At 45.8% G+C, this 26,276-nt stretch overlaps 1 protein-coding gene and 1 long non-coding RNA gene across 4 annotated transcripts in view; both read right to left on the reverse strand.

Moving 5' to 3' along the window:
• Nucleotides 1-2,338: 2,338 nt before the first annotated feature.
• On the reverse strand, nt 2,339-9,431 carry LOC136793571 (uncharacterized). Its single transcript, XR_010839025.1, has 3 exons — nt 8,971-9,431; nt 8,072-8,154; nt 2,339-3,258 (listed from the first exon to the last, which is right to left on the reverse strand). It is a non-coding gene; the product is annotated as an uncharacterized lncRNA (long non-coding RNA).
• A 231-nt stretch (nt 9,432-9,662) lies between these two features.
• GNPAT (glyceronephosphate O-acyltransferase) overlaps nt 9,663-26,276 on the reverse strand; it is a 32,240-nt gene continuing 15,626 nt past the window's right edge. For all 3 annotated transcript variants that reach the window (XM_059053323.2, XM_059053322.2, XM_067025723.1), the window contains exons 4-16: nt 25,572-25,701; nt 22,182-22,309; nt 21,427-21,502; nt 21,022-21,173; nt 20,744-20,874; nt 19,058-19,281; nt 15,078-15,320; nt 13,576-13,655; nt 12,571-12,711; nt 12,196-12,295; nt 12,018-12,111; nt 11,462-11,523; nt 9,663-9,973 (exon numbers count right to left, since the gene is read on the reverse strand). In XM_059053323.2, the coding sequence (XP_058909306.1) occupies nt 9,930-9,973; nt 11,462-11,523; nt 12,018-12,111; nt 12,196-12,295; nt 12,571-12,711; nt 13,576-13,655; nt 15,078-15,320; nt 19,058-19,281; nt 20,744-20,874; nt 21,022-21,173; nt 21,427-21,502; nt 22,182-22,309; nt 25,572-25,701 (1,605 nt within the window). In that variant the 3' untranslated portion in view covers nt 9,663-9,929. The remainder of the gene's footprint in view (nt 9,974-11,461; nt 11,524-12,017; nt 12,112-12,195; nt 12,296-12,570; nt 12,712-13,575; nt 13,656-15,077; nt 15,321-19,057; nt 19,282-20,743; nt 20,875-21,021; nt 21,174-21,426; nt 21,503-22,181; nt 22,310-25,571; nt 25,702-26,276) is intronic.

The raw sequence follows: 26,276 nt of genomic DNA on the forward strand, positions 1-26,276 counted from the left end.
CATTCACACTCTATGAATTAATTCTATTTGGTTGTAACGCATAATTTTTTTAATATAGTGCCTGATTCTAATGAATATTTCCTTCGAATTTTTGCATTGATATCCAGTGCTTGTGTCAGTATAATGAGCCACCCTAAGCTTCCAGGACAGTCAGAGCTCTTACAAGGAGGTAAGGAGGTATCCCATTGAATCTCTCCCCCATTTCACACTGTGTCAGAGATGTACGGGATACATAAGCTGTCTATATGTTAAATACATTCTGTATGTATTGAGAAACACATGTATGTTTCATTCACACAGAATATTTGCATTTCATTTCTTCCCATCAATTTCCCTAGAGCAGTGTTGGGCATAACATAGATGATAAAAGCTTATTAAATAAATACTATTGAGCACATTTCTTTAATAACTAATGACATTCTCATTTACGAGGTGACTAGTTTGCACCAGGCCCTTTATTACATGCTTGATCTCATCTGATCCTGACAATAACCTGGAAAATAGGTATTGTTATACTCATTGTACAGATACAGGAAGACACTCAGCGAAAGCCATATACCTGGCTAAGGTGTCTCCCCACTGAGTGTCAGGCTGTATTCAAGACCAGGTCCCAGGTCCAGTTTTTTCACTCTGTCATTAACCAGACGATCACTTATATACAGAATTATTTCAAGCTGGTGTTTCTAAGTAAAGTTTCTGAAGACAAAATTATTTTGGCATGTGCCTCAATCAATAAGAATCAGAGGGCTTCCCTGGTGGCGCAGTGCTTAAGAATCCGCCTGCCAATGCAGGGGACATGGGTTCAAGCCCTGGTCCGGGAAGATCCCACGTGCCGCGGAGCAACTAAGTCCGTGCGCCACAACTACTGAGCCTGCGCTCTAGAGCCCACGAGCCACAACTGTTGGAGCCCACGTGCCACAACTGCTGAAGCCCACACGCCTAGACCCCGTGCTCTGCAACAAGAGAAGCCACCACAACGAGAAGCCGGTGCACCGCAACGAAGAGTAGCCCCCGCTCGCCGCAACTAGAGAAAGCCTGCGCCCAGCAACGAAGGCCCAACACGGCCAAAAAAAATAATAATAATTAGAATATCTGCATGAAAACAGTTCAAGTATGACAAGCAACGTGTGGTAAGCCCCTTTAACAGGTTATTTAATCTTCACATCAGTCTGTGAAGGAATTGCGATTTTGTGAAATTAAATAATTTGCAAGTAATCCAACCTACAAGGGGGTCCCTAACTAAGTGGCCCAGGAGGGACTTGAACTCAGAGGACACTCCTCTAGGGCTAGTGCTCTAAGCCACTGAGCTGTGTGATTGGATCCTGGCTGATGTTGACATCTCACCAGGATAGATTGCTCTTTTCTCCAAAGGCTTATCCGTACACATTTCGGGTACTCTGTTAAAATTATATGTATTATATTATGTCAGAGGATATTATTATTTTTTATGATTTCCTTAGAAAAAATAAAGTGGCAGGTTTGAGTTCATGAGACAGTTAAAGTTAGATTATTGCCGTTAACACCAATTTGTACATCATCAATGATGTTAAACAGGCTCAAATGTGCAGAAACTGCATTGGATATTAAGACAGGTGTAACTTAGCTCCCTGCAGAGGTGAGAGAAGCTCCTAAACCACTGGGCAGGTGTCATTTTTCTTTCATTTATTTAGCTGCAGTGGGTCTTAGTTGAGGCACGCGGGATCTTTAGTTGCAGCATGCAAACTCTTAGTTGTGGCATGTGGGATCTAGTTTCCTGACCAGGGATCGAACCCGGGCCCCCTGCATTGGGAGCATGGAGCCTTAGCCACTGGACCGCCAGGGAAGTCCCCAGGTGTCATTTAAGTAGAAAAGTTTCAGGAAAAGAGCTGTGTTTCTCGTGTCAACCTTCATTAGTTTTGCCTGATAAGTTGACTTACTTTCAGATTATTGTACCTGCTAAACACATTAAACAAACTTACAGAAGCCAAGCCAGAATTGATATTCGTGTCTGTGGCCTCATACATTGCTGGTGGGGATTACTGTAAACTGAGTCACTGGATAATTTGAAAATGCAGAATTATACAAGCCCTTTCACCTGGCAATCCAGTTCTGGGGATTTATCCTACAAAAATCTTCACGTACTTCCTAAATGAGGTTTACCCATTAAACAAACGTAGACGCGGTTTATGAACAAGTTTTTAAGAACACTTCCAGTCTCCGGTCCGGCACGTAAGGTGCTTGGAAGTTGCCGCTCTGTTCTAGCAGGTAAAAAGCTGAACAGACTGAAAAATCAACACCCATGTTACCCGGGATCCCTGTTGGTGGGACCCTCGTGGGGTCTCCACTGGCTCCTGCTGCCCTTGGCCTCCGAGGAGGAGATCACACACTTTTAAGTGTCCAATTCATTAACTGAAATCAAAGGTAATGTTCTGCTCAGGAAACTGAAGCTTCCTTTAACCCTTTGTGCTGTTTGTCAGGTGCAGCAGCCTCTGAAGCGAAGAGCTTGAGGTCGGGATGTGGGCGAGGCCTCGCTGGGCTGCTGTGTCCCTGCCAGGTCCCTCGGGGTACAAGCCCCTAGCTGTGTGAGCACAGACGAGGGCCAGCAACGACCTGCTGGGCTCACGTATCGACCTTTACCGGATGCTCCCCGTGGGTTAATGTGCCCCGAGTGAAATGGGTGCCCTGTCATCCCCACGGAACACGGGAGGACGTCCCCCTGAGGCTTCGGGGGACGGGTACAAGGTGGCACGGCTCCCGGGCAGCAGGCTCGGGCCTGGGTTGGCGTCCTGTCCAGCTGGGAACGGGCCGCGGGGCTGCCCCATGGGCACGCGGACCGGAGGGGCGCACCCTGTCCCGCAGCCTTCTGGACTCCACGAGGCAGGGGCCGGTGGTGGGCTGTGGTCCTGCTGATGCCGCTGCCCCCGCTGTTCCTCCCCACCGTCTCCCAGTCCTGGGCGAAGAGGCCAGAGGACTCCGCGGGCCCTTAGCCCAGCTCCAGCCCGGCCTGCCCTTCCTCGTTGGCCCCCTTCCCGGGGCCCACGCGGTCCTTCGCCCCCAGGAGGGAGCTTTTTCCCCTACCTTCTCCTTGGACGTGGAGCCTCTCTCCCCCGACCCTCGCAGCCATCACTGCTTTTGTCCACAGCCGGCTCTCAGGGATAGCTCCACGGGTACAATGCCTGTCTGACATCTAGTTCCTTGAGCTTCTCACTGTGTGAACTGGGGGGAGTGACTTAACCTCAGTCTGGTCAGCCATGCAGTGGAGTGATAGCAGCATACCGTCTGCAGGAGTAAAGGAGACAACGCATGTGAGGGATTTAGAACGATGCCTGGCACACAGCAAGGGCTTAATACACGTTAGCTGCTACGATTACCGGTGGTCTTTAAGGGGCAGGCGGCGGCAACCTGAATGGGTGCCCAGAACACCCCGATGGGAGGCGAGGGGAGACCGGACACTGACTGGTCCAGCATGGACGGGTCCTGTCCCCACCGAGTCGGCAGAGCACACACCAGGGTTTCTCTGGGTGCAGAACTGGTGCAGGCGGCTGGAAACCTGCAGAGGAACGTACGTGGTACAGCTCTCCTGCCCTGAAAGGGGACTGAGGTTTTCTAATTTCACACTCCTTAACGCACTTCCGAAGGAGTCTAGTCCCAACTCAAAAAAGAAGCATCAAGGGCTTCCCTGGTGGCGCAGTGGTTGAGAATCCGCCTGCCGATGCAGGAGACACGGGTTCGTGCCCTGGTCCGGGAAGATCCCACATGCCGCGGAGCAACTAAGCCCGTGAGCCATGGCCGCTGAGCCTGTGCGTCCGGAGCCTGTGCTCCGCAACGGGAGAGGCCACAACAGTGAGAGGCCCGCATACCGCAAAAAAAAAAAAAAAAAGCAGCATCGTGAACAGATAAGAAAGAAAAACAATGTCATTGAAAAAATGTAGACGTTGATACTGCTTTGGCCAGTGAAATTAAATTAATAAGTGCTCCTGTTTGTGTCATTTTTATTTATTTAGTTGTTTATTTTTGGCTGCTTTGGGTCTTCGTTGCGGTGCGCGGGCTTCTCATCGCAGTGACTTCCCTTGTTGTGGAGCACGGGCTCTAGGTGCACGGGCTTCAGCAGTTGTGGCACGTGGGCTCAGTAGTTGTGGCTCGCGGGCTCTAGAGCGCAGGCTCAGTAGCTGTGGCGCACGGGCTTAGTTGCTCCGCGGCATGTGGGATCTTTCCAGACCAGGGCTCGAACCCATGTCCCCTGCATTGGCAGGTGGATTCTTCACCACTGTGCCACCAGGGCAGCCCCGGAGTATCATTTTTATTTATAGGAAATCCGCGTCTGTTGCTGTCCCTGCCTCCTGGCAGGGTGCTACCTTCCTGGTTCGGCTAAGGCATCGTGAGTCCTGGCCCTGCCCCTCCTTGCCTGGGGAAGCTCATCATGACCCGAGAACTAGCCACCTGGGTAAGCTCGCCTGACTTCCACCCAGTGTCCCCGATGCGTGTCTCCTTAGAGCCGTCAGATGTAGGTGCTGTGGTTGGAACGCCGAACCCACCCTGGTGGGGCGGCCTGAGAATCTGTACGTTAAGCCGGCTCTCCAGGTGATTCTTAGGCAACTAACACATAAATGCTTCGAATCACGAGCATATGGATGTGGTCTGCTTTAACCTCCAAGCTTTTGCCTGAAGAGACTGATAAATCGTCCTACCTATGAGAGTTTCCCATGGGAAGAGGAAGCTGGACAAGTCGCTTTGTCTCTGCTTTGTCAAACTGAAGCAGCCAGAAAATCTCATCTTTCATTTCCAGTTAACGGCAGCTGAGGCAGGATCACACTTTCTAAGAAAAGTTCATTTTTATGTTAGCTATTTGTGGAATTGTTTCCTTTTTGTTCTCTGTATTTAAGGGCTCAATTCCCAAAGAAAACATAGGTTTCAAGCCCTGAGTCTACATAGAAGTGGCTAAGACTTTACTGGACACCAAATCCATATTTTTTTCCTGAGGTAATTGTAATCTTTCCTCTCAGCTCCCTCTTATTTCATAGTCAATAACTTCTAATAGGTTTCTTGTTTCCTGATTACCGTCAGCAGCTCTCTGTCTAGTTTTGTTCCACACAAAGCAGCAGAAGATGCTACTTCAAGCTTCGTGAACCTCCCAAGCCAGCAAGGTTTGGTCTCAGGGATACACCTGTTCACTAGCTCTTTGCAGATCAATATAAATAGGTAGTTGGTGGCCCAGGGCCCTTCTGGACTGGCTCCGATCCTTCTGGCGCAGCCTGTGATGGAAACTTTCCCCCCACAGGGCAAACTGGTTTTACAGATTACCTAATAAAAATCACAATTAAAATGACGAAAAATTCAGAAGGGCCATTCTTTCACAAAGCGGTAATATGTATGCTTTAAATACGTATGTGCAAACATTTTTTTTTTCCAAAGTAGGCAGCTAAGAGAAATCTGGCTGAAAGATTGCAGGTTGAATGTTTGTAAACTGAAAGCCAACAGTTTGGTGGTAACTGAGTAGGAGATCTGAGCCTTAAGCTGCAGGAGATGAAGCCAGTTTGTGCCATAGACCCTAGAGAGCAGGTCTTAATAGCCGAGACATAAAAGCAACCTACGTGTCCATTGATAAATGAATGGATAGAGAAATTGTGGTATACATATATAGTGGAATACTACTCGGCCATGAAAAGGAAGGAAATATTGCTATTTGTGACAGCATGATTGGACCTTGAGGGCATTATGCTAAGTGAAATAAGTCAGATGAGGAAAGATAAATGCCATAAGATCTCACTTACTCTAAAGAAAAAAAGGAAAAAACTGAGGTCATGGATATAGAGAGCAGACTGATGGCTGCCTGAGGCAGGGGTTTGGAGGTGGATGACATGGGTCTGGGGTCAAAAGGCACAAACTTCCAGTTATAAACCGAGCAAGTCCTGGGGGTGTCATGTATAGGCTGGTGATGCTACTTAATAATACTGTATTGCATATTTGAGAGTTGTTAAGACAGTAGGTCTTAAAAGTTCCCATCACAGGAAAAAAAGAATTCTGTAACTATATTTGGTGATGAGTAATAACTGGACTTATTGTGGCAAATCATTTTGCAATGTATACAAATACCAAATTATTATTTTTACACCTGAAACTAATATAACATTACGTCAATTATATCTCCAGTTTTAAAAAACATGCAGAACAGGGAGACAGAAGAGAGGACCAGGAAGACGCGGTGTGAGGACTCAGCCTGACACCACAGCTTTGAGGGAGCAGGAGCCAGTGAATGTGGGCCGCCTCTGGGAGCTGGGAAGTCGAGGGAACAGACTCCCACCAGAGCCCCCAGGAGGAGCGCGGCCCTGCTGACCCCTGGGTTTCAGCCTGTTGAGATTCCTTCCAGACTTCTGACCTCCTAAACAGTACAATAAATTTGTTTAAGCCACAAAACCTCCCTGAGAACAAAGCACATCACCTGCCATTTCAGAACTGAGATTCTAAAGAGTTTCTGAGAAAGCAAATAGTGTACATTCAGGAATCAGAATGTTCTAGTCAACTTTAGAAACCAGAAGACAATGAAGAAATGCTTTTCAAAATTCTGAAGGAAAATTATTTCTAACCTAGAATTCTATGCTATTTTCTTTCTTTTTAAAAAATATTTTATCTATTTTTTGGCTGCATTGGGTCTTCGTTGCTGCGCGCGGGCTTTTTCTAGTTGTGGCAAGCGGGGGCTACTCTTCGTTGCGGTGCACGGGCTTCTCATTGCAGTGGCTTCTCTTGTTGCAGAGCACGGCCTCTAGGCGCGCGGGCTTCAGTAGTTGTGGTGCACAGGCTTAGCTGCTCTGCAGCGTGTGGGATCTTCCCGGACCAGGGCTCAAATGCGTGTCCCCTGCATTGGCAGGCAGATTCTTAACCACTGCACCACCAGGGAAGTCTTCTAACCTAGAATTCTATACCCAGCTAAGCCATCAGACAACAATGAGTGGGAAAAAAAGGTATTTTTAAACAGGTGAAGTCTAAAATATCAATCCCTCATACCCCTGGAACATGGGCTTCGCTAACATTAATAAACAAATAAACAAAAAGAAAGACGTGGGATCCAAGAGGGAGGGGAATCCCATGCAGAGAAGTGAAGGGAACTGTTAAGGTAACAGTGACAGGAAACCCCAGGTTGACAGCTATACAGCAGGCCTCGAAAGCAACCAGCCCAGCCAGGGTGGGCTCTAGAAAAATGATGTGTGTGAACCTACTGATTCACACTTCTGCCAGAGTTGATAACTTTAATATGGAAAAAAAAAAAAGGAAAGATACGAACAAGTCAAAGAAGGCATCAAAATCTGTTTTCTACCCCATGTTGAAGGATTCCATTCTATTGGTGGGAGGAAGTCAGGAAAAGACAGAGAGAGAAAGAGAGAGAGAGTGTGTGTGTGTGTGTGCCTATGGCCATACTGACCACTCCAGAAGCACCCAATCTCATTTACTCTGAGAAGCCAAGGAGGGTTTGACCCAGTCAGGAGTAGCAGTAATAACAGGTCACACTTACTGCCAAGGACTGTTTCAAACATTTAACTGACACACGTTACTCACAACTCAAGAGGTATTAGCATCATCCCCATTTTATGGATAAGGAAACTGAGGCTCTGAGAGTTTAAGCAAATCACACATGAACACAGGGCTACTGTACGGCAGAGCTGGATTTTATAGCCAGTTGGGCTTTGGACCCTGCATTCTTAGCTGCTACATTATCCTGTTTGGATGGGAGACTGTCCTGGAAAACCAGATGCTAAGGGTCTTTCTTTTTACTTACTTCAAAGCAGGGGCAGCTCCAAAATTTATAGATTGGGCGGGGGTGTGCAGGGGAAGGCCTTAGGGACAGCAGCGTGGCTTGTAACTGCAGTGTGTGCAGGAGTTCGTGTGCGGCAGGGTACAGGATACACACTTTGAAGCTCTGACTGCATACGAAGCGTGCTGTTCTTTGACTAAGACTTTAGGTTGACTTGGGAGGGTTTGAGGAGACTGAGAGGGGAAAAGTGCCCCCTGCCACCTCCCACAGCTGTCTCCCTCTGCTGCGAGGCCTCATTTGGTTAGGGCTGCACCCCGTTTTCCTGCCTCTCCTCTGTCTGCTTACTTGTGTGCTTCTGATGCCGGAGCTGGCCAGGAGAAAGTCTATAGCCACGTGCACCCAAAACTCCAAGGTCTTTGTCCCCAAACCTGAAATGTATTACAAACAGGTCTCAGAGTAGATAAAAGTCACCTTAGGCTTCAACACGTATATTCAGGGCATGAGAAGAAAACAAGTAACCAAACCAGGTGTGAAGGGACTCTTTGTGAGGCATGCCTACACAGCTAGAATTGGCCAGGACGCCACCTCCTCATTGCTCTGGTCTCCCTGCAGGGCAGCAGCTAGGTGCCGTTTGGCTGGCATGCCATACAGCCCTCAGCCAGGAACAGCCCAACTGACTCCTCAGCTCTTAACGCAGCCTCAACACACGCCAGTCTTCTCTGGCTCCCCAAACAAGCAGAGCCACATGGAGGGCCCCTCTGCCCCCCGCACACAGACTAGAGCAATGACTCTCCAATCCGAATGTGCAGCAGAAACAGTTTGGCCTCTGGGGAACAAATACACATTCCAGGAATTTGCATACAGATAGTGCTGCAACCACATGTCCAGAAACTTTTCAGCATTTCCCATGGCACTTATATTCCTGTTCAAATGTTTTACAAGAGTCTCTAAGCCACTACAGATGTTGAGCCCTGCTGCTATGGACTCAATGGTGGCCCCCAAATTCAGATATTGAAGCCCTAATCCCCAGTGTGACAGCATCTGGAGATGAGCCTTTGGGAAGTAATTAGGGCTAGATGGGGTAAATGGGGGTGGGGCCCTCATCTGACAGGGTTAGTGCCCTTCTAAGAATAGACAGCAGAGAAGACTGTTCTGTCTCCAGGTGCACAAAGAGGTAATGTGAACACACAGCAAGGCGGTGGCCTCCTACAAGCCCAGAACAGAGGCTTCATAATGAAACCTACCTTGCTGGCACCTTGGGCTTGGACTTCCGGCCTCCAGAACTGTGAGAAAACAAATTTCCGCTGTTTAAACCGCCCACTCTGTAGTATTTCATATGGCAGCCCAAGCAGATGAATACACCTGCCTTTCTTTTTAATTTCACTTCCCATGACTCTTGTTTCAGCCACATTTCAGGTCCTTTGGAACCAATCCCAGGACATTGCGATCACTATTTTTTTTTCTGCACACCCACCCCCCGTACCTCCTGTCACCTCAACCCTACACTTCGAGGACTGGCTCCTCTCACCCTAATTTTCAGCTTAAATGTCACTTCCAGTAGTGGCTAGCTGTCAAGGTTTTTGCTGTTCACCCACCTTATTTCAAACTTTTCTTCCCTTGAATTGTTAAGCCTATTTAAGATACTTCTCCTAACTTCTCTTTGTTCCATGTACTTTCTCTAATTCAGTTTTACTGATTAAGGCCCTTGGGTGTCAAAATTTACTGTAAGCTAGCTACCATATTACAGATCTCTGTCAAATGTGCACTTGTTTGAGAACTTAAAGAAAACCAGGAGAAGTCTAAGATATGCCCTTTCTAGTAGTTTTCTTTTGATAGCCAGAGCCTTTAGACTCGATGCTGCACTTTAATTCAGAAGTCAATGTAACAGTTTAATACATGTAATAAGTTAAAAAGTGTTAGTGAAATAGGAGCTGGGTTTTGTTCTTCCAAACATGTTTCCAAAAGCCTGTTTTATTTTAAAACACACACGGAGTTGGACACAAATGCCTTTTTAACCATCGTGGAGGAGATTTCACAGATTGCTTAAATTGGTCACTCCTCCTCTCTACTGAGCCCACCGTTCTTGACGCCTTATGAAGCACGAGAAGATGGGTCTCTTCCTTTGCTTCCCTCTTTGTTGTAATACGAGTCCTTGGATGACAGTAATTATACGACCAATTTTTCCATAACCATTTGGCAATCATTAAAGCTTTGCAGTTGCCAGTTTTCCTACCAGTGTCTTACCACCTAAGGGAGAAAGACAGAGATGGTCATGAAATGATACTGAGTTTGCCCTTCCCTGTACAACCGTTTAGGCACTGGCAAAAGAGAAACACATGACACTTGTGCAGAGTTTTACAGACTGACAAAGCACCAATGGAGACAGCAGTGCCCTTCGCAGGAGAAGCAGCGGTGTCTCAGAGGCGATGGGCATGGCCAGCCCCACAGCCATGTTTCCTGAACTTCACGTGTAGCGTGGTCTAGTACGTTCACACTCACATAGCTGCCTTCTGAGAGGAAGAACTCAATCCCATTGTCCTCACGACGAGGGCTTTGGGGTTTGTTTTAGCTTTATGCCCCTCTCACCAAATTCAAAATCGAGTTTCAAGGTTACGTATTCTGAAAGTTTAGACATACTATAAATAGAGGACTGGGGGGAAACTCCCTGGTGGTCCAGTGGTTAGGACTCCACGCTTTCACTGCTGAGGGCCCAGATTCATTCCCTGGTCAAGGAGCTAAGATCTTGCAAGTCGTGGCACGGCCAAAAAAAAGAAAAAAGACTGGGATTTCAACCTACGTATTTTCTTCAACAAGAAATTAGTATTTTCACCTTCCCTATCTCTGTCAACTATACATTTGCCCTCTATACTTTTTTCTTCCATCACTCTCCTTTAACCATATGCCTGCCCTGGTTTTCCCCTAATTCCAAGAGACATCTATCTAAAGCTCTTCTATACAGGTTTGACAAATGTACTGAGTTACAATTAGGTACAAAAATACTACATGTAAGAATATCCACTCAGTGAGCTAGTGCTTTTTCAATATAATCAGCAGACAATTATATTTTTCAAAAGCTAACACCCTCCCCTTCTAAAGTCATCCCATCATTCCTATGAGAAGTGTTCTCTACCTCCTCTGACCTTTCAAATCTGTTTATATCAAAAGTCTTGACTCTTATTGTATACCATAAACAAATGGCCTCGCCTTTTGGGGCTGGACTATTTCTTTATAAGCTGATAGCATCTGCAGAAGAGTCTGGATTGGATTATTCTCCCAAGGATGTGCTATCAGCCCCCAGTTTCATGTTCAGAGTCTATATATGATGTGGACATTGACCCCGACCCCTCACACGGGAAAGAAGAGATCCGAGGGTGGAGAGGGAGCAAATGAATCCAAGGACCAAAACGAGAGGAATTTTCTTGATGTTCACCAGGAGTATATGTAAAGGGTCTAGACCTTGGACCCTGATTAGTTATGTTAGGAGCTGATGACTTTTTTTTTTTTTTTCTGATGACTTTTTAAGACCACCTATTTTATGCCTGTTGTGTCTTCTCTGTTAGTTTTCTCCTTAGTTTCCTTGAGAAAATTCTAGATGATAGAAATAGTTCTCTGCATATACTAAAACTCTACTGCTGTTCATTTTGATAAAGTATTTAGTGCCATACTTTCTTGTTTTCCTATATGTTGATAAATGCAATGTGCAAACCCATCATATTTTTATTAAACAGCACTTACCAAGCATTTCTTCTAACTTTGTTGTGGCAGGTTCTTTCACAGTAAATATATAATCACTATTTCTAGGAGAAAAAGTAACAAGCTTTCTTATTGCATAAAATAGGAGAAAAAGACAACATTCATTATTTATATAGTAAGACTACTTGTAAACAGTCTTCCTCAGGGCTGGTTTTAAATAGTTGAAAGTTGTGTGTATATATATATGTAAGAATACACACACACACACACACACACACACACACACATACACACACTACATGCCCCGCCCCCCAATTTTTCTTATAATTAACCTATAAATTTCCATATTAGGTCGAAGCTAAAATGCTGGCCTAAAGCACTTTCTTTCTTTGCTTCAATTTGGTTTTTATTCACACCCACAATAAAATTCGCATGGTAACTCAGAGTGACTTAGCTAATCAGGACATGGATAAGTGAAGCATGATGTAATGTTTCCTAGATCCTGCAATTCCACATCTCTCTCTCGACTTGATGCTCAACTGTTCTGAGCTGTCGCTGCCCCCTGAGCTCACCCTGGGCGTCGGGCACAGTTACTTACACCTTCTTCTTCTCCACCACACCGAGCCTCACAAAAGCTGCTAAGGCATTTTTTTGTACATCGGAGGATAATACGTCGTAACACTGTGAGGCACCTAAAAGAGAGGGAAAGGGAGAGTTAGTGGCTCACTTTCTGTGCTCAACTAACAGAAGTTACCAGCCACAGAGGTGTGACTCACCTTGATCGAGAAGCTGACCTGTGAATTTTCTAACGTTCACCAAGTACTGTTTCTCAGTGAAGCAGTCTTCTTCTTCGTTCAAGAGGTATTTGCAAATTATCTGATTTTTAAGAGGGAGGATGAGAGGAACAGAAAGTGAAAAAGAGCAGCCCAATACAGGAGAAGAGTAAATAATTTTACACTGCCCCTCTTAACAGGATGATACATTATATTAGAGCAGAATAAAGACCTCCCCCTGAACCCCGCTGAAAAAAGTTCTACCTTCCACCTGGGGAAGGCACTTGCTCTTCAGACCAGAAACAAGTGCAGGGTAGGAAAGTCTTAGTTATATTTGCTATGGGAGGATGAAGGAGAACTTGCGAAAGATTTACACACCTGGTAAGATTCCACAAAAGGTTTAAAGAGTCCTACTAAAAACTCTAACACGGTATTTCCTTTTTCTGTAACTAGGATGTCCCTTGTCGTCACTTGTGTGGCCTCACTTTTACAAAGCAGATAACAGCCTTCTTCAAAGTCCTGCAAGGGGAGGGGAGAAGACAGAGTGCATCCTCTAATTTATAACTTAGGTCAACGATCCACTGCTGGGCTCAGCATGTGCAGCCCTGTGCCCTCAGAACAAGGGAAACAGCAGCTAATTCTGCAAGCCTTCCTGGACTGTTGTGGCTGTCAGACAGGAGCCAGAGCAGCACTGTTCCAACACTCACAATGCTGAACCTCAAATGCAGCAAACACCAGAAAACTGACGGGCCTCAGAAATCATCACCGGGCCACAGATTTCCCTTCGCTCTGCACTGACGAGCCATACTCCTCGCGCTTGAATAGAAGTGCACGCAGCAAGTCCAAAAAGTACTGAGAATCATGTTATGCTGAGAACGGCTGCCCTCATTTCCTACTGAGTAAAACCTGTGGCCCTCAGCATAACGGACAGACACTTAACCCACCTGTCAATGCTGGCACTGCCCCCAGCCCAGCAAGCCAGAAGTCCAGCTCTGGGAGCCCGATCCTTCACCTGCTGTCTACACCACCAGGCAGGGCCACTGTTCTCTAATCGCAAAGCAAAAGGCCCTACTCATTCTAACAAGTGGTGCTGGAAAATGCTGGTGCTGGTTGCTAAATTTTCTAACAAAATAGAGTGGTTTATTTACAGTGGCTGCACTAATGGTTCAAAGATTTGGTTCCTGTCACCAAATAATCCCTAAATTATTGATTAAACCTGACCAAGAATTAAAACAGAGTTTGTTGAACTGTGAGTGTCCATGTTTCTCTTTTGTTCTGCTGCACGTAGCCTTGAAGGAAGGGAAGACACACCCGTGAATCCAAGCCTAACATTTCCAGAACTCACACCGCAAACACACTTGCTCTTTGGCAGTAAGGATTTACCTTTAGTGCATTTCCTGGAAGAAAGATGAACTCATCTGAAAAAACATTGCATAGGAAGCGAAAGCAACTGTAGACATCCTCTGGAAATAAATTCATTACATAAAATTACAACTCTGCTTTTTAAACATTCAGGGAGTACCAAGAAGTCCAAGATACTCCAAAATGCAGTATTTTAAAGGCATATTATTCATATACCAGGGACAAGAGTTAAGGCCCCCAAAGGAAGCTATAACCAATCCAAATTTTACCTACAGAGCAACTACAGGCTAGCATCGTTTCAATGGTTGAGACTGAATTACAAGCAGGTCTCTAACCAGTCGGTCTGGTAACGAGCAAGAGGCCACAGCCCGCAAAAGCCAGGGTACTTCATTTCCCCTGTACGTGGATCCCTAGCAGAGAAGGAAGGGAATGGCTTCCTTCGTTCCCTTCCACACTCGTATCTGCTGATGTCTCTACTGTACCTTTAGCGCTAGGACACACTGGCACACAGTCAGAGAGACTACTGTCTTATCCCTCGGGCGTGTGGGTCTGCCCTGCCCATTGGCTATAGACCACCTTTCTGACGTGAGTTTTCTCATTAGAAAAATATACATCCATGGGGACACAAACAGTTGCCTCCAATTTCAGGGTGTTCACACTGAAACACTCTAGAAGACCACATATGTGCCCCTCAGTTGTGGACAAATCCCAACGTAAGAAGCCTCAGATAGAACCAGGATCAAGCTTTGAGTTTCCTGTGTCCTGAACTAAGTTGTCTGATCTCTCTGGGACCCAGTTTCCTCATTCACAAAATGAACGCTGGACCTCTGAGGTTCCTTCCAAGGCTAAAGGTCTGTGGCTGAGCCTAGTGTGTCTCAACTCGGGCTTTTCCTTATAATTATCTACAGAGCTTTGAAAAGCAAAAAACAAAAACATCGATTTCTGGCCCACACCCCAGCCAGTTGCATCAGAAACCTTTGGGGATGGGACTCAGTCTCCAAAAATTCTAACGTGCAGCCTGGGTAGAAAACCCCTGGCCCTGACTACAGGTTTCTGTGAAAAAAACAGTTTTACTCGTTATCATACCCCTCGGCGCGACCAGAATGCTACCGTGCGCTGAGCACTCACGCACCGCTAGGCTGTTCACCCGCCCTGCCTGCTTCTGTCAGATGAGGGAAGTGACGTCAGAAAAAGAGCATCAGACCAGCAAATGGGGAGCTGTGCTCTAGTCCCAGATCCTTAAGGGATCAGGAATCGCTGGGCCTTATTTTCCTTATTTATAAAAGGAGAGGTTGACATGAGATAATGTCTTAGGTCCCTTGCAATTCCCAAATTCTATGGCCAGGTATGTAGGGGAAAAAAAACCTAATGAGCTCTGAGTAGAGGTCCCCCATCCCTTGCTGGTGTGTGGGCTGCAGGCATGTGGCAGAGCATTATAATAGAAGGCTTCAAACGTTGCTCTCTATATGGAACTCAACGGCCAGGTCTCTCCCAAAACTCAAGACCACCTTCCCAAAAGTTACCTTTCCTGAACCCAGGCGTCATCTGCAATGCCACAGCTACTAAGGAAGGACGGACAAAAATGTTGAGCAGCTGGTTCCTGTAAGCCGAGCACATGAGGAGAGTGATGTGCTGGAAAACAAGCCCGTCGACCACTTCTGGGCCTCCAGAGTCCACTTTCAGAGTCACCTGGTCTTTGACAAGGCTGACGATGTTGGAATGCAGAAGAAGGCTGGACTGGACCACTTCTTCAGCAAGTTCATTATCTACATGCATACACAGACAATTCATTTAGGCAAATGGCAAAGAAATGGGATGGTCACTGCTGGAAGTCTTAGGCCCAGTATGAATCAACGCTAGTGACCCGACACGTTTATTTTTTTATTTTATTTTATTCTTTTTTTGCGGTACGCGGGCCTCTCACTGCTGTGGCCTCTCCCGTTGCAGAGCACAGGCTCCGGACGCGCAGGCTCAGCGGCCATGGCTCACGGGCCCAGCCGCTCTGCGGCACGTGGGATCCTCCCGGACCGGGGCACGAACCCGTGTCCCCTGCATCGGCAGGCGGACTCTCAACCACTGCGCCACCAGGGAAGCCCGCGACACGTTTATTTTCAAGTGCCAGGTATGGGTTTTAGGCTCCACCAATTGAGGTTAATGATACCATATGTGAAGGATATTTTAAAAGCACTATTTCATAAATCAACTCTCTCTGAGGACATGTAACATGCTTTCTTATCTACTCCAAATCTGTCAGCCATTCTGAAATGCACATCAATTCCCACCCTGAAAACCAACACTTCCCCAGGAACCAAGGTTTTGTCATTGCAAGTTACATGACAAGAAAATCACATATATGGGAATTTAAGAATACTAAGACAAGAAGACATGCTTCATACACACATACACACACCTCGCTTAGACCAATTCCGAGATGGCAAGAATATCGCTTTACCACTTTGCAGGTCAACCCTCGGGCAGCCCAGAGAGGCACTCTCCTAGCTTCAGGTCTCTCTGAGCACAGAGGGATGCCGAGGAGATGTTTCTGGTTTTCCGACATCAAAGAGAACTGAAGCGGCTCCTAACAGTTCCTGGTAAGTCATCCCCTGACACTACACTGGCCTAGAGAAAGCCAAGGAGTTAGGATTATAAGTACAATAAAGAGATGGTGATATTTAACAACATGCTTGATAAGGGAAATACTTTTGTTGTTCCCCTGAGCCAAAGAGCTGGCTGACAGGCGTGTTAGGCAGGCGCGCTGCTCGAGCTGGGCGACAGGCTCTGCTAGTGCGTCACGGAAGGGACAAGTGGGAGGTGTGGTTTTCCTTTCGGACCCGATCACATTCGCTCTGGACTCATCTGCCTGTCTCAGCTTGCTCAAGGTAAGGACGCAGCACATGATATCACATATATAATACAAAATGATTTATCTTACACATACACTATAATGATATGTATATCATAAAAAGGCCTAGATGGGATGCTTAAGAATAATAATAATCTGGGTAATAATAATCTGGGTAAAAAGGCAAAAAGGAACCGAATATACATGACATGTTCTAAATTAGGAATAGTGTTTGATAACTACATGATTTCTGGTACTTGGATACCAAGCGGCCCTCACTTTGTAACAACTGGAGTTGTCGTGGCAGCTGCACAGGTACTTTTCGCTGTGGAATGGCCACATATTTATCCCCTCTTGAAAAACCGGCAGCTCAGGAAGACAGGCGCCTCTGCTTGCACACGTTTCTGGGCCAAACGTTCCTCTTTCACGCCTTTCTGCCTTGTGTTACAGTCCACGTGTCCTCTGCTTCCCATCAGGCCGTCAACGACACTGGGATTTGGATTCGTCTCTACTTCCCTCCCGGCGACCCGCGCTCTACCGGCCGGCACTCCTGTCGGCAATTCTTCCCGGCCTCTCGGCCACACCGCCTTCTGCCGCTGCCTGACTCGGCTTCCGGAGTTCTCATCTACGCACGGCAACCTTCTCGCTTGTCTCCCTGCCTCCAGTTTCTCCCCACCATGGTCCATCTTTAAAACTGACATCAGAGGGTTTCCCTGGTGGCGCAGTGGTTGAGAGTCCGCCTGCCGATGCAGGGGACGCGGGTTCGTGCCCCGGTCTGGGAAGATCCCGCATGCCGCGGAGCGGCTGGGCCCGTGAGCCGTGGCCGCTGAGCCTGCGCGTCCGGGAGCCTGTGCTCTGCAGCGGGAGAGGGCACAGCAGTGAGAGGCCCACTTACCGCAAAAAAAAAAAAAAACCCAAAACAAACAAAAACTGACATCAGGGGCCTTCCCTGGTGGTCCAGTGGGTAAAACTCCACGCTTCCAATGCAGGGGCCCCGGGTCCGATTCCTGGTCGGGGAACCAGATCCCGCATGCCACGGGGCAACTAAGCCCGTGCACCACAACTACCGAGCACGGGAACCGCAACTAAGACTCAGCGCAGCCAAAATAAAAGAACAAAAACATACTTCCCTATTAAAAAAAAAAAAACAAAAACCTGACACCAGGCTGCTTGCTAAAGGCCAATCCGTCACACTTCCCTGCCTAAAACCCATGTCTGCATCCTGTGACCTACAGACTCCAGTCCAGATCCCCAGGCAGCGGGCCTCTATGATCCAGCCTCTGTCCACATCTCCGTCTCCATCACTCCCTTCCCAGAGCCAATGTTCTAATGTTACCAACCGCCAGCAGCTCAAGGGATGCCCGGTGCTGTCACACCCGCCATCGCATGTTTCCTGATCCTTACATTAACAAAGCCCCTCTCCATCTGTCTTCCTGAAGAGCTCCTACCGTCCCACCAAGATGGGTTCAAGTAACTTCTATGAAATCTTCCCTGTGTGTGGGCCCTTTCCTACACAGCAGTCTCAGTAAAGCCCCAGCAATCTGTCCATAGCTCTTTGTCTTTATGTCACTGAGCCCTCTCTACTAGTTTACACATTACTTTACCCACCCTGTCTGCTACACACCAGCAGAACCTCCAGAACAGGGGTTGCATCTAGTTCATCTTTGTACCCCTGGTAGTTCCCAGAACCCACTAGGTACTCAGTATAGGTTTAATGAGTGGACAGTAAATACTTGACTATAAATAATTATCCGGTCTTAAAAAGATTGCATTTCCAATTGTAGTCTCTACGATGTTAAATCAAAGAGATTGAAAACAACTTAAGCTAACTATTGTCATATACATCCCAAACCCCCAGCAAGGTCTTCGTAACTCCAATGAGGTTTCTACAAAGTTCTTATTATCAGAGAATTGTATACAGCTCTCCAAGACCAGCCCTTTTAATCCTTACAATCCAGTGAGGCAAACGGGTTGCAAACACAATGTGGAGAATGAGGTGGGTGTAGCGGCTTCCCCAGTGGCGCAGTGGTTGAGAGCCCGCCTGCCAATGCAGGGGACACAGGTTCGAGCCCCGGTCCAGGAAGATCCCACATGCTGCGGAGCAACTAAGCCCGTGTGCCGCAACTACTGAGCCTGCGCTCTACAGCCTGCGAGCCTAGAGCCCGTGCTCCACAACAAGAGAAGCCACTGCAATGAGAAGCCCGCGCACCGCAACGAAGAGTGGCCCCCGCTCGCCGCAGCTAAAGAAAGCCCGCGCGCAGCAACGAAGACCAACGCAGCCAAAAATTAAAAAAAAATAAAAAATTTTTAAAAAGTTTAAAAGAAAAAAAAGAAAGAGGTGGGTGTAGAGGGAGGAACATGTGGAGTACAAAGAGTCACTATTTATCCTCTGCTCTGCGAGGCAGCAAAAGGGAGGGTATACTGGTCCTCCGTCTACTCAAGAGTCTCATAGGGAGAAATGACATGTAAACAATTATTCTCAAATAAGTGATATGCTACCTTTAATGTCCTGGAGTGATAAAAACAGATTAGGCTTTCTTTCTATGAGCAATGCTTTGCTTAAAGTCCTGTATGGGTTCCTTTCACGTCTAGGCTACAACTTTTCCAAATTAAGAAATAATAAAAGCAAGCATTATCACCACATATGTCCCACATACATACCAGGCCAAGTGAGAAACCCCCCGAAGGCCTGGGCTAAGCCTTTCAGCCATAAAGTCTTTTCCAATAGGGCATCAAAGTCCATGGATGGCCGGTTCTGAAGCAGAACAGCAACTATTAGTGGCCACGGGCTCACAACCAGGTTCTGAATTTGCAGGAGCTGCATTCTGTAGGCAACTTCAGTGACAAAGGCATGCATGTCCTCTGACTGTTTCTGAGGAATATATCTAAAAGGAAGAATACAGAACAACCAATTACAGTTCTGCTACTTCGACAACGTGAGTGCAGAGGGAGTGGGAGGAGACAGACCCTTCAGAAGGTTTCTCATACTTTCTGCCAACTGCATTCTCTCAGGTCACGCTGCAAAAATACACTTCCACTTTACAAGAGTGGGATTTGTCTATTCGTCTCTGGACTGTGCTCTTGAGAGGTGATTAAAAATACTCAAGGTAAGAGGGTTGGTTCTATTATCCCTGGTTCCAGGCCAAAACAAACAGACAAAAAACACTTGCTGCTGCTTTGTCAGTGCGCTATATCACTTCTTCTGTGAAAACTGATGCCTCTTCCCGTGGACTGATCTGCTCTGTCTCCTGGGAATCCACAGTACTTTGAACATGTCTCTTGGAGAACACACCTAACAGGTGATGATATGATATGTATGGCAACTGCTCACGCCTGTACTGACAGGCTGTACCGTTGGCCTGACTGCTACGCCGCCCTTCTGAGAAGCTTCAGGGCACCTGTTAAGCACTGCCTCGGTCCTTGCCTGACAGACTCCTCATGCGTGGACCACCCAGCGTTGAGTCAGATGATATCCAGAACCTACCCAGAGCTGGCTGGAGCAAGGATATATGCATAGGACCTAATAGCAGCCACATAATAAGGTGGCTTAAGGTGAGAGCTGTAGCCAATGAGGACTCCCTGGTAATGGATACACTGGCCAATTTGAGATAGACAGAGTGAAAGCTTGGGGCTGCAGAAAGCTAACATCTGCTTCTGACAGCTGATGAAGCTGCGAGCCAGGCTGCCAGCTGCTGTGGGACCACTGGCGCTATAGATAAATTATGAACGATGCCGCAGTCATGGAAGCCGGGCTGGGCAGGCGATTTGTCTCCTTTACTCCTGCGGGTGTATTTCTCTACATTAAGAAAACCCAAATGTGTATCTGTACCTGCATCCTGAAAGAAGCTAACACATTTCCTTGCCCACAAAACTATAACCTTCTTGAGGACAGGGACTCACTCCCACTCATTATTATTAAACAATCCTTTCTAGGATCAAAAACAAAGCTTAGTACATACTTTGGCTGGCCTACCAACGGTGCCCAACAATTCCCGTACATGCCTTGTTAACAACTGCTTATTTCCTCACATTTTTAAGTCAGTAGGGTACTAGGGAGGGAGCTTGGGGAGAAGGAATCAAAAGAAGCATCTATTACTTTGAGAGTAGGCAGTGGGTCTTGTGTTTTGTTTTGTTCATTTGAGCACTGTCTGGCTTTGCATGTTTAATGCATATATCCCACACGTAAGTGTCCGGCGAACATATTAATTGAAGCTTTCTGCTTCTCCGGGGTGTGACCTCAGATAATCAAGTTTCAGTGCTAGAAGTTGTCAACTCAAGAATCACAGTTTACACTTTCAGATTTTCATCCTTGTTTCTATGTCAGTTATGTAAACACAGGCCTTGCACCTTGGAACCAAGTTATATGGGCTCCGACCCATCCTCCCAGCTGCCAGAGATCGAAGCGACACAGGGTCTCCGAAGTACACATGAATATTTCCAAACTTTTCAGAGAGAATCCTCCTGGCTTTCAACAATCCCTGAGAGTATCACAACAGGGGAAAAGAAAACAGGAATACATTCAGAAATCATTTGGTGTATAAAGTACATCATAAATAAATATAAATTTAAAGAAATTTAATTTCTTTAAATTCCAGTACAATCAAGCTTGGCTATCCTTTACGTACAGTTGTAGATTCTTTCGGCTTAGGAACCCCTAGGAGCTCATAAGCATACAGAGTTTCTTCTAATATCCTATCGTAACTGATGCTGATTGGAACAAGGTAGGTATCAAAAACTTCTCTTTTAAAAAACGGTTCCATCACAATATTCAGAAGACCTGTAAGTGTACGGAGAAATGATTGTTCAGACATATTGAAAGGGAAAGCAAACAAGGCCACAGGAAGATACTAAAAGTATACATTATATACCAAGCCCATAAATATAACCAGTCGAAGTTAAAGAAACAGTTACACTTATAAAGTAAAGAACATCTTGCAAAAAAAAGTGTCAAGTTCTATTTAGCAGCTACGATGACACCAGGCCTGAAGTCTCTGGGTTTGTGTTTTTCCTTCAGTCTGTAAGGAACCTACCAAATTTTGGAGTCAGTGTCTTGGCTGAGCGGCTTCTTGTCCCTTCGAGGAAAAATTCAACAGGAGCATAACCATTCTTTAAAGAGAAAAGACAAACAAACACAAAACCCATTGCCTACTCTCAAAGTGATAAATGCTTCTTTTGATTCCTTTTCCCGAGTTCCCTCCCCAGCCCTCTGAGCAAACACTGCTCACAGTGAAACTTAGACAAGAGAGTCACACAGAGTAAACAGATTGCGGAGGTTATGCACATTCCTCATTCCTCAAGGGGGAAAAATCAGCTAAGCAGTCCATTCAGAAATTGCGAATTTAGGGCTTCCCTGGTGGAGCAGTGGATAAGAATCCGCCTGCCGATGCAGGGGACACAGGTTTGAGCCCTGGTCCGGGAACTAAGCCCGTGCGCCACAACTACGGAGCCTGCGCTCTACAGCCCGTGAGCCACAACTACTGAAGCCCTCACGCCTACAGCCCGTGCTCCACGATGAGAGGAGCCACCTCAACGAGAAGCCCGCGCACCACAACAAAGAGCAGCCCCCGCTCGCCACAACTAAAAAGAAAGCCCGCGCGCAGCAACGAAGACCCAACGCAGCCAAAAATAACTAACTAACTAAATAAATTTATATTAAAAAAGTCTCTATTGAAACAAAAGAAAAAACAAAAAGGAAGAAAAAGTCACGAATTTAAGTAAGACCTTAGAACAAACTTCAATGAAAAGAAAATACAGCTTGCAAGTAGTCGGTAATTATTTGCATTACCCGTAACATAGTCTTCACATATTCGGCGAACACCGCCCAGTAGAGCTGATCGCCCCCGAAGGTCCGCCGCATGAAGAACGCCCCCGACATTCGCAGCAGCTCACCAACCATCTTCATTCCTAGGAAGTCTATGGAAGAAACAACGGTTAATGTTGATTTGCAGACCTTGAAGCTTTCTATGAATATCTCAACCCAGATTCTATTAAGATAGATTTCATGTATGTAAGACACCCCTAATCTTAAGAAGAAACATCTAATGGAATTAAGGAAAGAAGGGACTCTGTCGGCAGGTGCTGGCTGGGAGGTTACCTTGTGCACCCCACTCCCCATGCACCTCTGCATTTACAACCAGACCAGCTAGATCTAGTTGGGGGCAACAGCAGGCAATGGGACAGCCTCAACTGTGCCATCATGCCAATTTCCTTAGTCAGCGTTGCTGCTGACCTCAGTGACAGATCAACATATATCCTCCATGCTCTGCACAGTCAGGCCAAACCAGCTCTCACCTTTCCTTTTTAACCCCATCAGGTGAAAATATCAGTCTTCTTTTAGTGGCACAGATTAAAAAAGAAAAGCAAGTCCAGAATGAGAGAAAGAGTCCTACCATCCATTTAAAAACAGTTCTTTTCATTTTTCCCTAATTTTCAAATAACTTCCTCACGTGTCTACATAGATGGAAATGCTTTCAAAGTGCTTAAGGTCCTGGCAGTTTTTACTTTACTGTTTACTATGTTTATTAGCAAAGGTGTAGGCTTGAACCCCAGCTTTCCTGGCTAGCTTATAAAGGAGATGAACAACAATTTATTTGCCTTAGCAATCCTACTTTTTTGGAATCAATCCTACAGAAATAAAAGCACTAATATGAAAATATATTGAAAACCTGTTTGTAACAGCAAAACTACCACATTATGATACATATACACTGCTGAATATTATATAGCAATAAAAATGTTAGACATGAAGTTGGAACCTTACCAAAAAAATCATACCACATACAAAGATTAACTCAAAATGGATCAAGGACCTAAATATAAGACCCAAGACAATAAAACTCTTAGAAGAAAATTTAGGGGAAAAGCTTCATGACATTGGATTTGGCAAAGATTTCTTGGATATGACACCAAAAGCACAGAAGAGAAAAGAAACAACAGATAAACTGGACTACAGCTGTCCCTGGGGTCGTGGGCAGCCTGTGGGGCATTAGTTCCAGGACTCTCCATGGATACCACAACACTTGGATGTTCAAGTCCTTTACATAAAAGGGCAGAGTATTTGTATATCACCTAGCACATCCTCATACACTTTAAATCATCTACAGATTACTTATAATTCCTAATACAATTGCTATGTAAACAGTTGTAAATACAACGTAACTGCTAAGTAAACAGCTTCCTGTGAATGGCAAATTCAAGTATTGCTTTTTGGAACTTTCTGGAGTTTTTTTTCCTGAATATTTTTGATCAATAGTTGGTTGAATCCAGGGATGCAGAACCCGTGGATACAGAGGGCCGACTGTATGCCAAAATTAAAAACTTCTGCTCATCAAATGATATAATCAACAGAGTGAAATGGGAGAAAATATTCACAAATCACATATCTGATAAGGGGTTAATATCCAGAACATATAAAGAACTCCTTCAATTCAACAACAAAGAAAACAACCAACCAAAAGGACTTGAATACTCCTCTGAAGAAGATATAGAATTGGCCAACAAGAATATGAAAAGATGCTCAACATCATCAATCACCAGGGAAATGCAAATCAAACTCATGATGAGATACCACTTCACACCCATTAGGGTGGCTATTATTAAAAACAAAAAATCCCCAAAACCTAAAGAAACAGAAAATAACAAGTGTTGGTGAGGATGTGGAGAAACTGAACCCTTGTGCACGGTTGGTGGGAATGTAACATGGTGCAGTGACTGTGGAGAACAGTATGGCGGTTCCTCAAGAAGTTAAACATAAAATTACCATCTAACCCAGCAATTCTACTTCTGGGTGTATACCTGGAAGAACTGAAAGCAGACACTCGAGCAGGTATTTGTTCACCTATGCTCACTGCAGCACCAATCACAAGAGCCAAAAAGTGGAAGCAACGCAGTGTCCAGGGACGGATCAATGCATAAACAAAATATGGTATATACACAGAGTGGAATATTATTCAGCCTTTAAAAAGGAAAATTCTGACAGACACTACAATACGGATGAACCTTGAGGACGCTACGCTGAGTGAAATAAGCCAGCGACAGAAGGACAAATCCTGTTTGACTCCATTACAGGAGGTATCTGGAGCCGTCAGATTCATAGGAATAGAAAGGAGAATGCTGGGTGCCAGGGGCTGGAGGGAGAACAGAATGAGGAGTTGAGTGTTTAATGGGGACAGAATTTCAGTTTTGCAAGGTGAAAAGACTTCTGTGGATGGATGACAGTACAACGATGTGAACTTAATGCTACTGAATGTGCACTTAAAAATGCTGAAGGGGCTTCCCTGATGGCGCAGTGGTTGAGAGTTTGCCTGCCGATGCAGGGGACACAGGTTCATGCCCCGGTCTGGGAAGATCCCACATGCCGCGGCTGAGCCTGTGCGTCCGGAGCCTGTGCTCCGCAACGGGAGAGGCCACAATGGTGAGAGGCCTGCGTACGGCACAAAAAAAAAAAAATGCTGAAGATGGTAAATTTTATGTCTTGTGCATTTTACCACAATTGAAAAACATGTTAAAAGAATTTAGATCTATTTACTGACCTACAGAGATAGCCACTGATATATTACCAAATAAAAATAACAACAGCAGGTAATACATCCAGGTTGTATAATCTCATTTTTCAACCTGAACCAAGAACCCTATGTACATATATGCTTGCTGATGTCTGGGTAGGCACAGTAAAGCACAGTGCAGAGGACAGAGTCTAAACTATTAAACACTGGGACTTGTAGAAAGAAGGGAGAGGGACTTCCCTGGTGGCGCAGTGGTTGGGAATCTACCTGCCAATGCAGGGGACACGGGTTGGAGCCCTGGTCTGGGAAGATCCCACGTGCTGCGGAGCAGCTAAGCCCGTGCGCCACAGCTACTGAGCCAGCGTGCCACAACTACTGATGCTCACGTGTCTAGAGCCTGTGCTCTGCAACAAGAGAAGCCACCGCAATGAGAAGCCCGCGCACCACAACAAAGAGCAGCCCCCACTCGCCCCAACTAGAGAAAGCCCGTGCGCAGCAACCAAGACCCAACACATCCAAACATAAATAAATAAATAAAACAAAAAACAGAAAAAGAAAGAAGGGAGAGGCTATTCTCATAATTTTCTTCAAATGACCTCGGCACTGTTAAAATCATTCCCGTGAATGCCTTAATTTTTATAATTAAAAAAAGGGAGAAAACCAATGCATACCCATTCCTGCTGCTATGACCGGCACAGGTAAGTCGTAGTTGTATAAAAGAAAAGACAGCATCAGAAAGTCAATGTAACTTCGATGACTGGGCAACAGAACAACAGGATGCTCCTGGATGGCTCGCTGTAGCTTTAAAACAAATGTTACACTTTGAATAATTTCAGCTTTCACATTATTAAAATTGTATCTTAAATCAGAAAATGGAAGAATGTGCGTATGTACAGAGGGAATACGAGTAATGTTCTTCTGTCTCCCTTCCACGTACACAAAACTTATTTCAGAGTTCTAGTTAAATAATCTCACGTAACGCAAGAACGGCAAAGATAAATTTTACAGATCATCATAATAATGGTGATGCTCACTAACAGGCATTAGTTGAGAAGCATATGAAGCATTTTACAGGCATATTGTCTAATACCACGTATTTGTACATAAGGCCTAAGCCTTAGCTTCCTCATTTGTGACATGGGCATATGCCTCTAGGACATGGTGGAGCTAAGACTGGATCTGTCAGCCGCAATTAAAAAGTCAACTGTCAGCCACCGCACTGGACTGACTGGTAGTTTGTAGGAAGAGAAAACAAAACTTCTCTCAGGGAGATTAAAAAAAATTACGAATTGTTAGGACCAAGGAAAGGCATGGTATTTCTCTATTTATGCACTGGGCTCACTGTCAGGGAGAGTGGGTGCCTTGTAGCAGGGAGG

Source organism: Kogia breviceps, chromosome 2 (genome assembly GCF_026419965.1).
Source record: "Kogia breviceps isolate mKogBre1 chromosome 2, mKogBre1 haplotype 1, whole genome shotgun sequence".
Lineage (NCBI taxonomy): Eukaryota > Metazoa > Chordata > Mammalia > Artiodactyla > Physeteridae > Kogia > Kogia breviceps.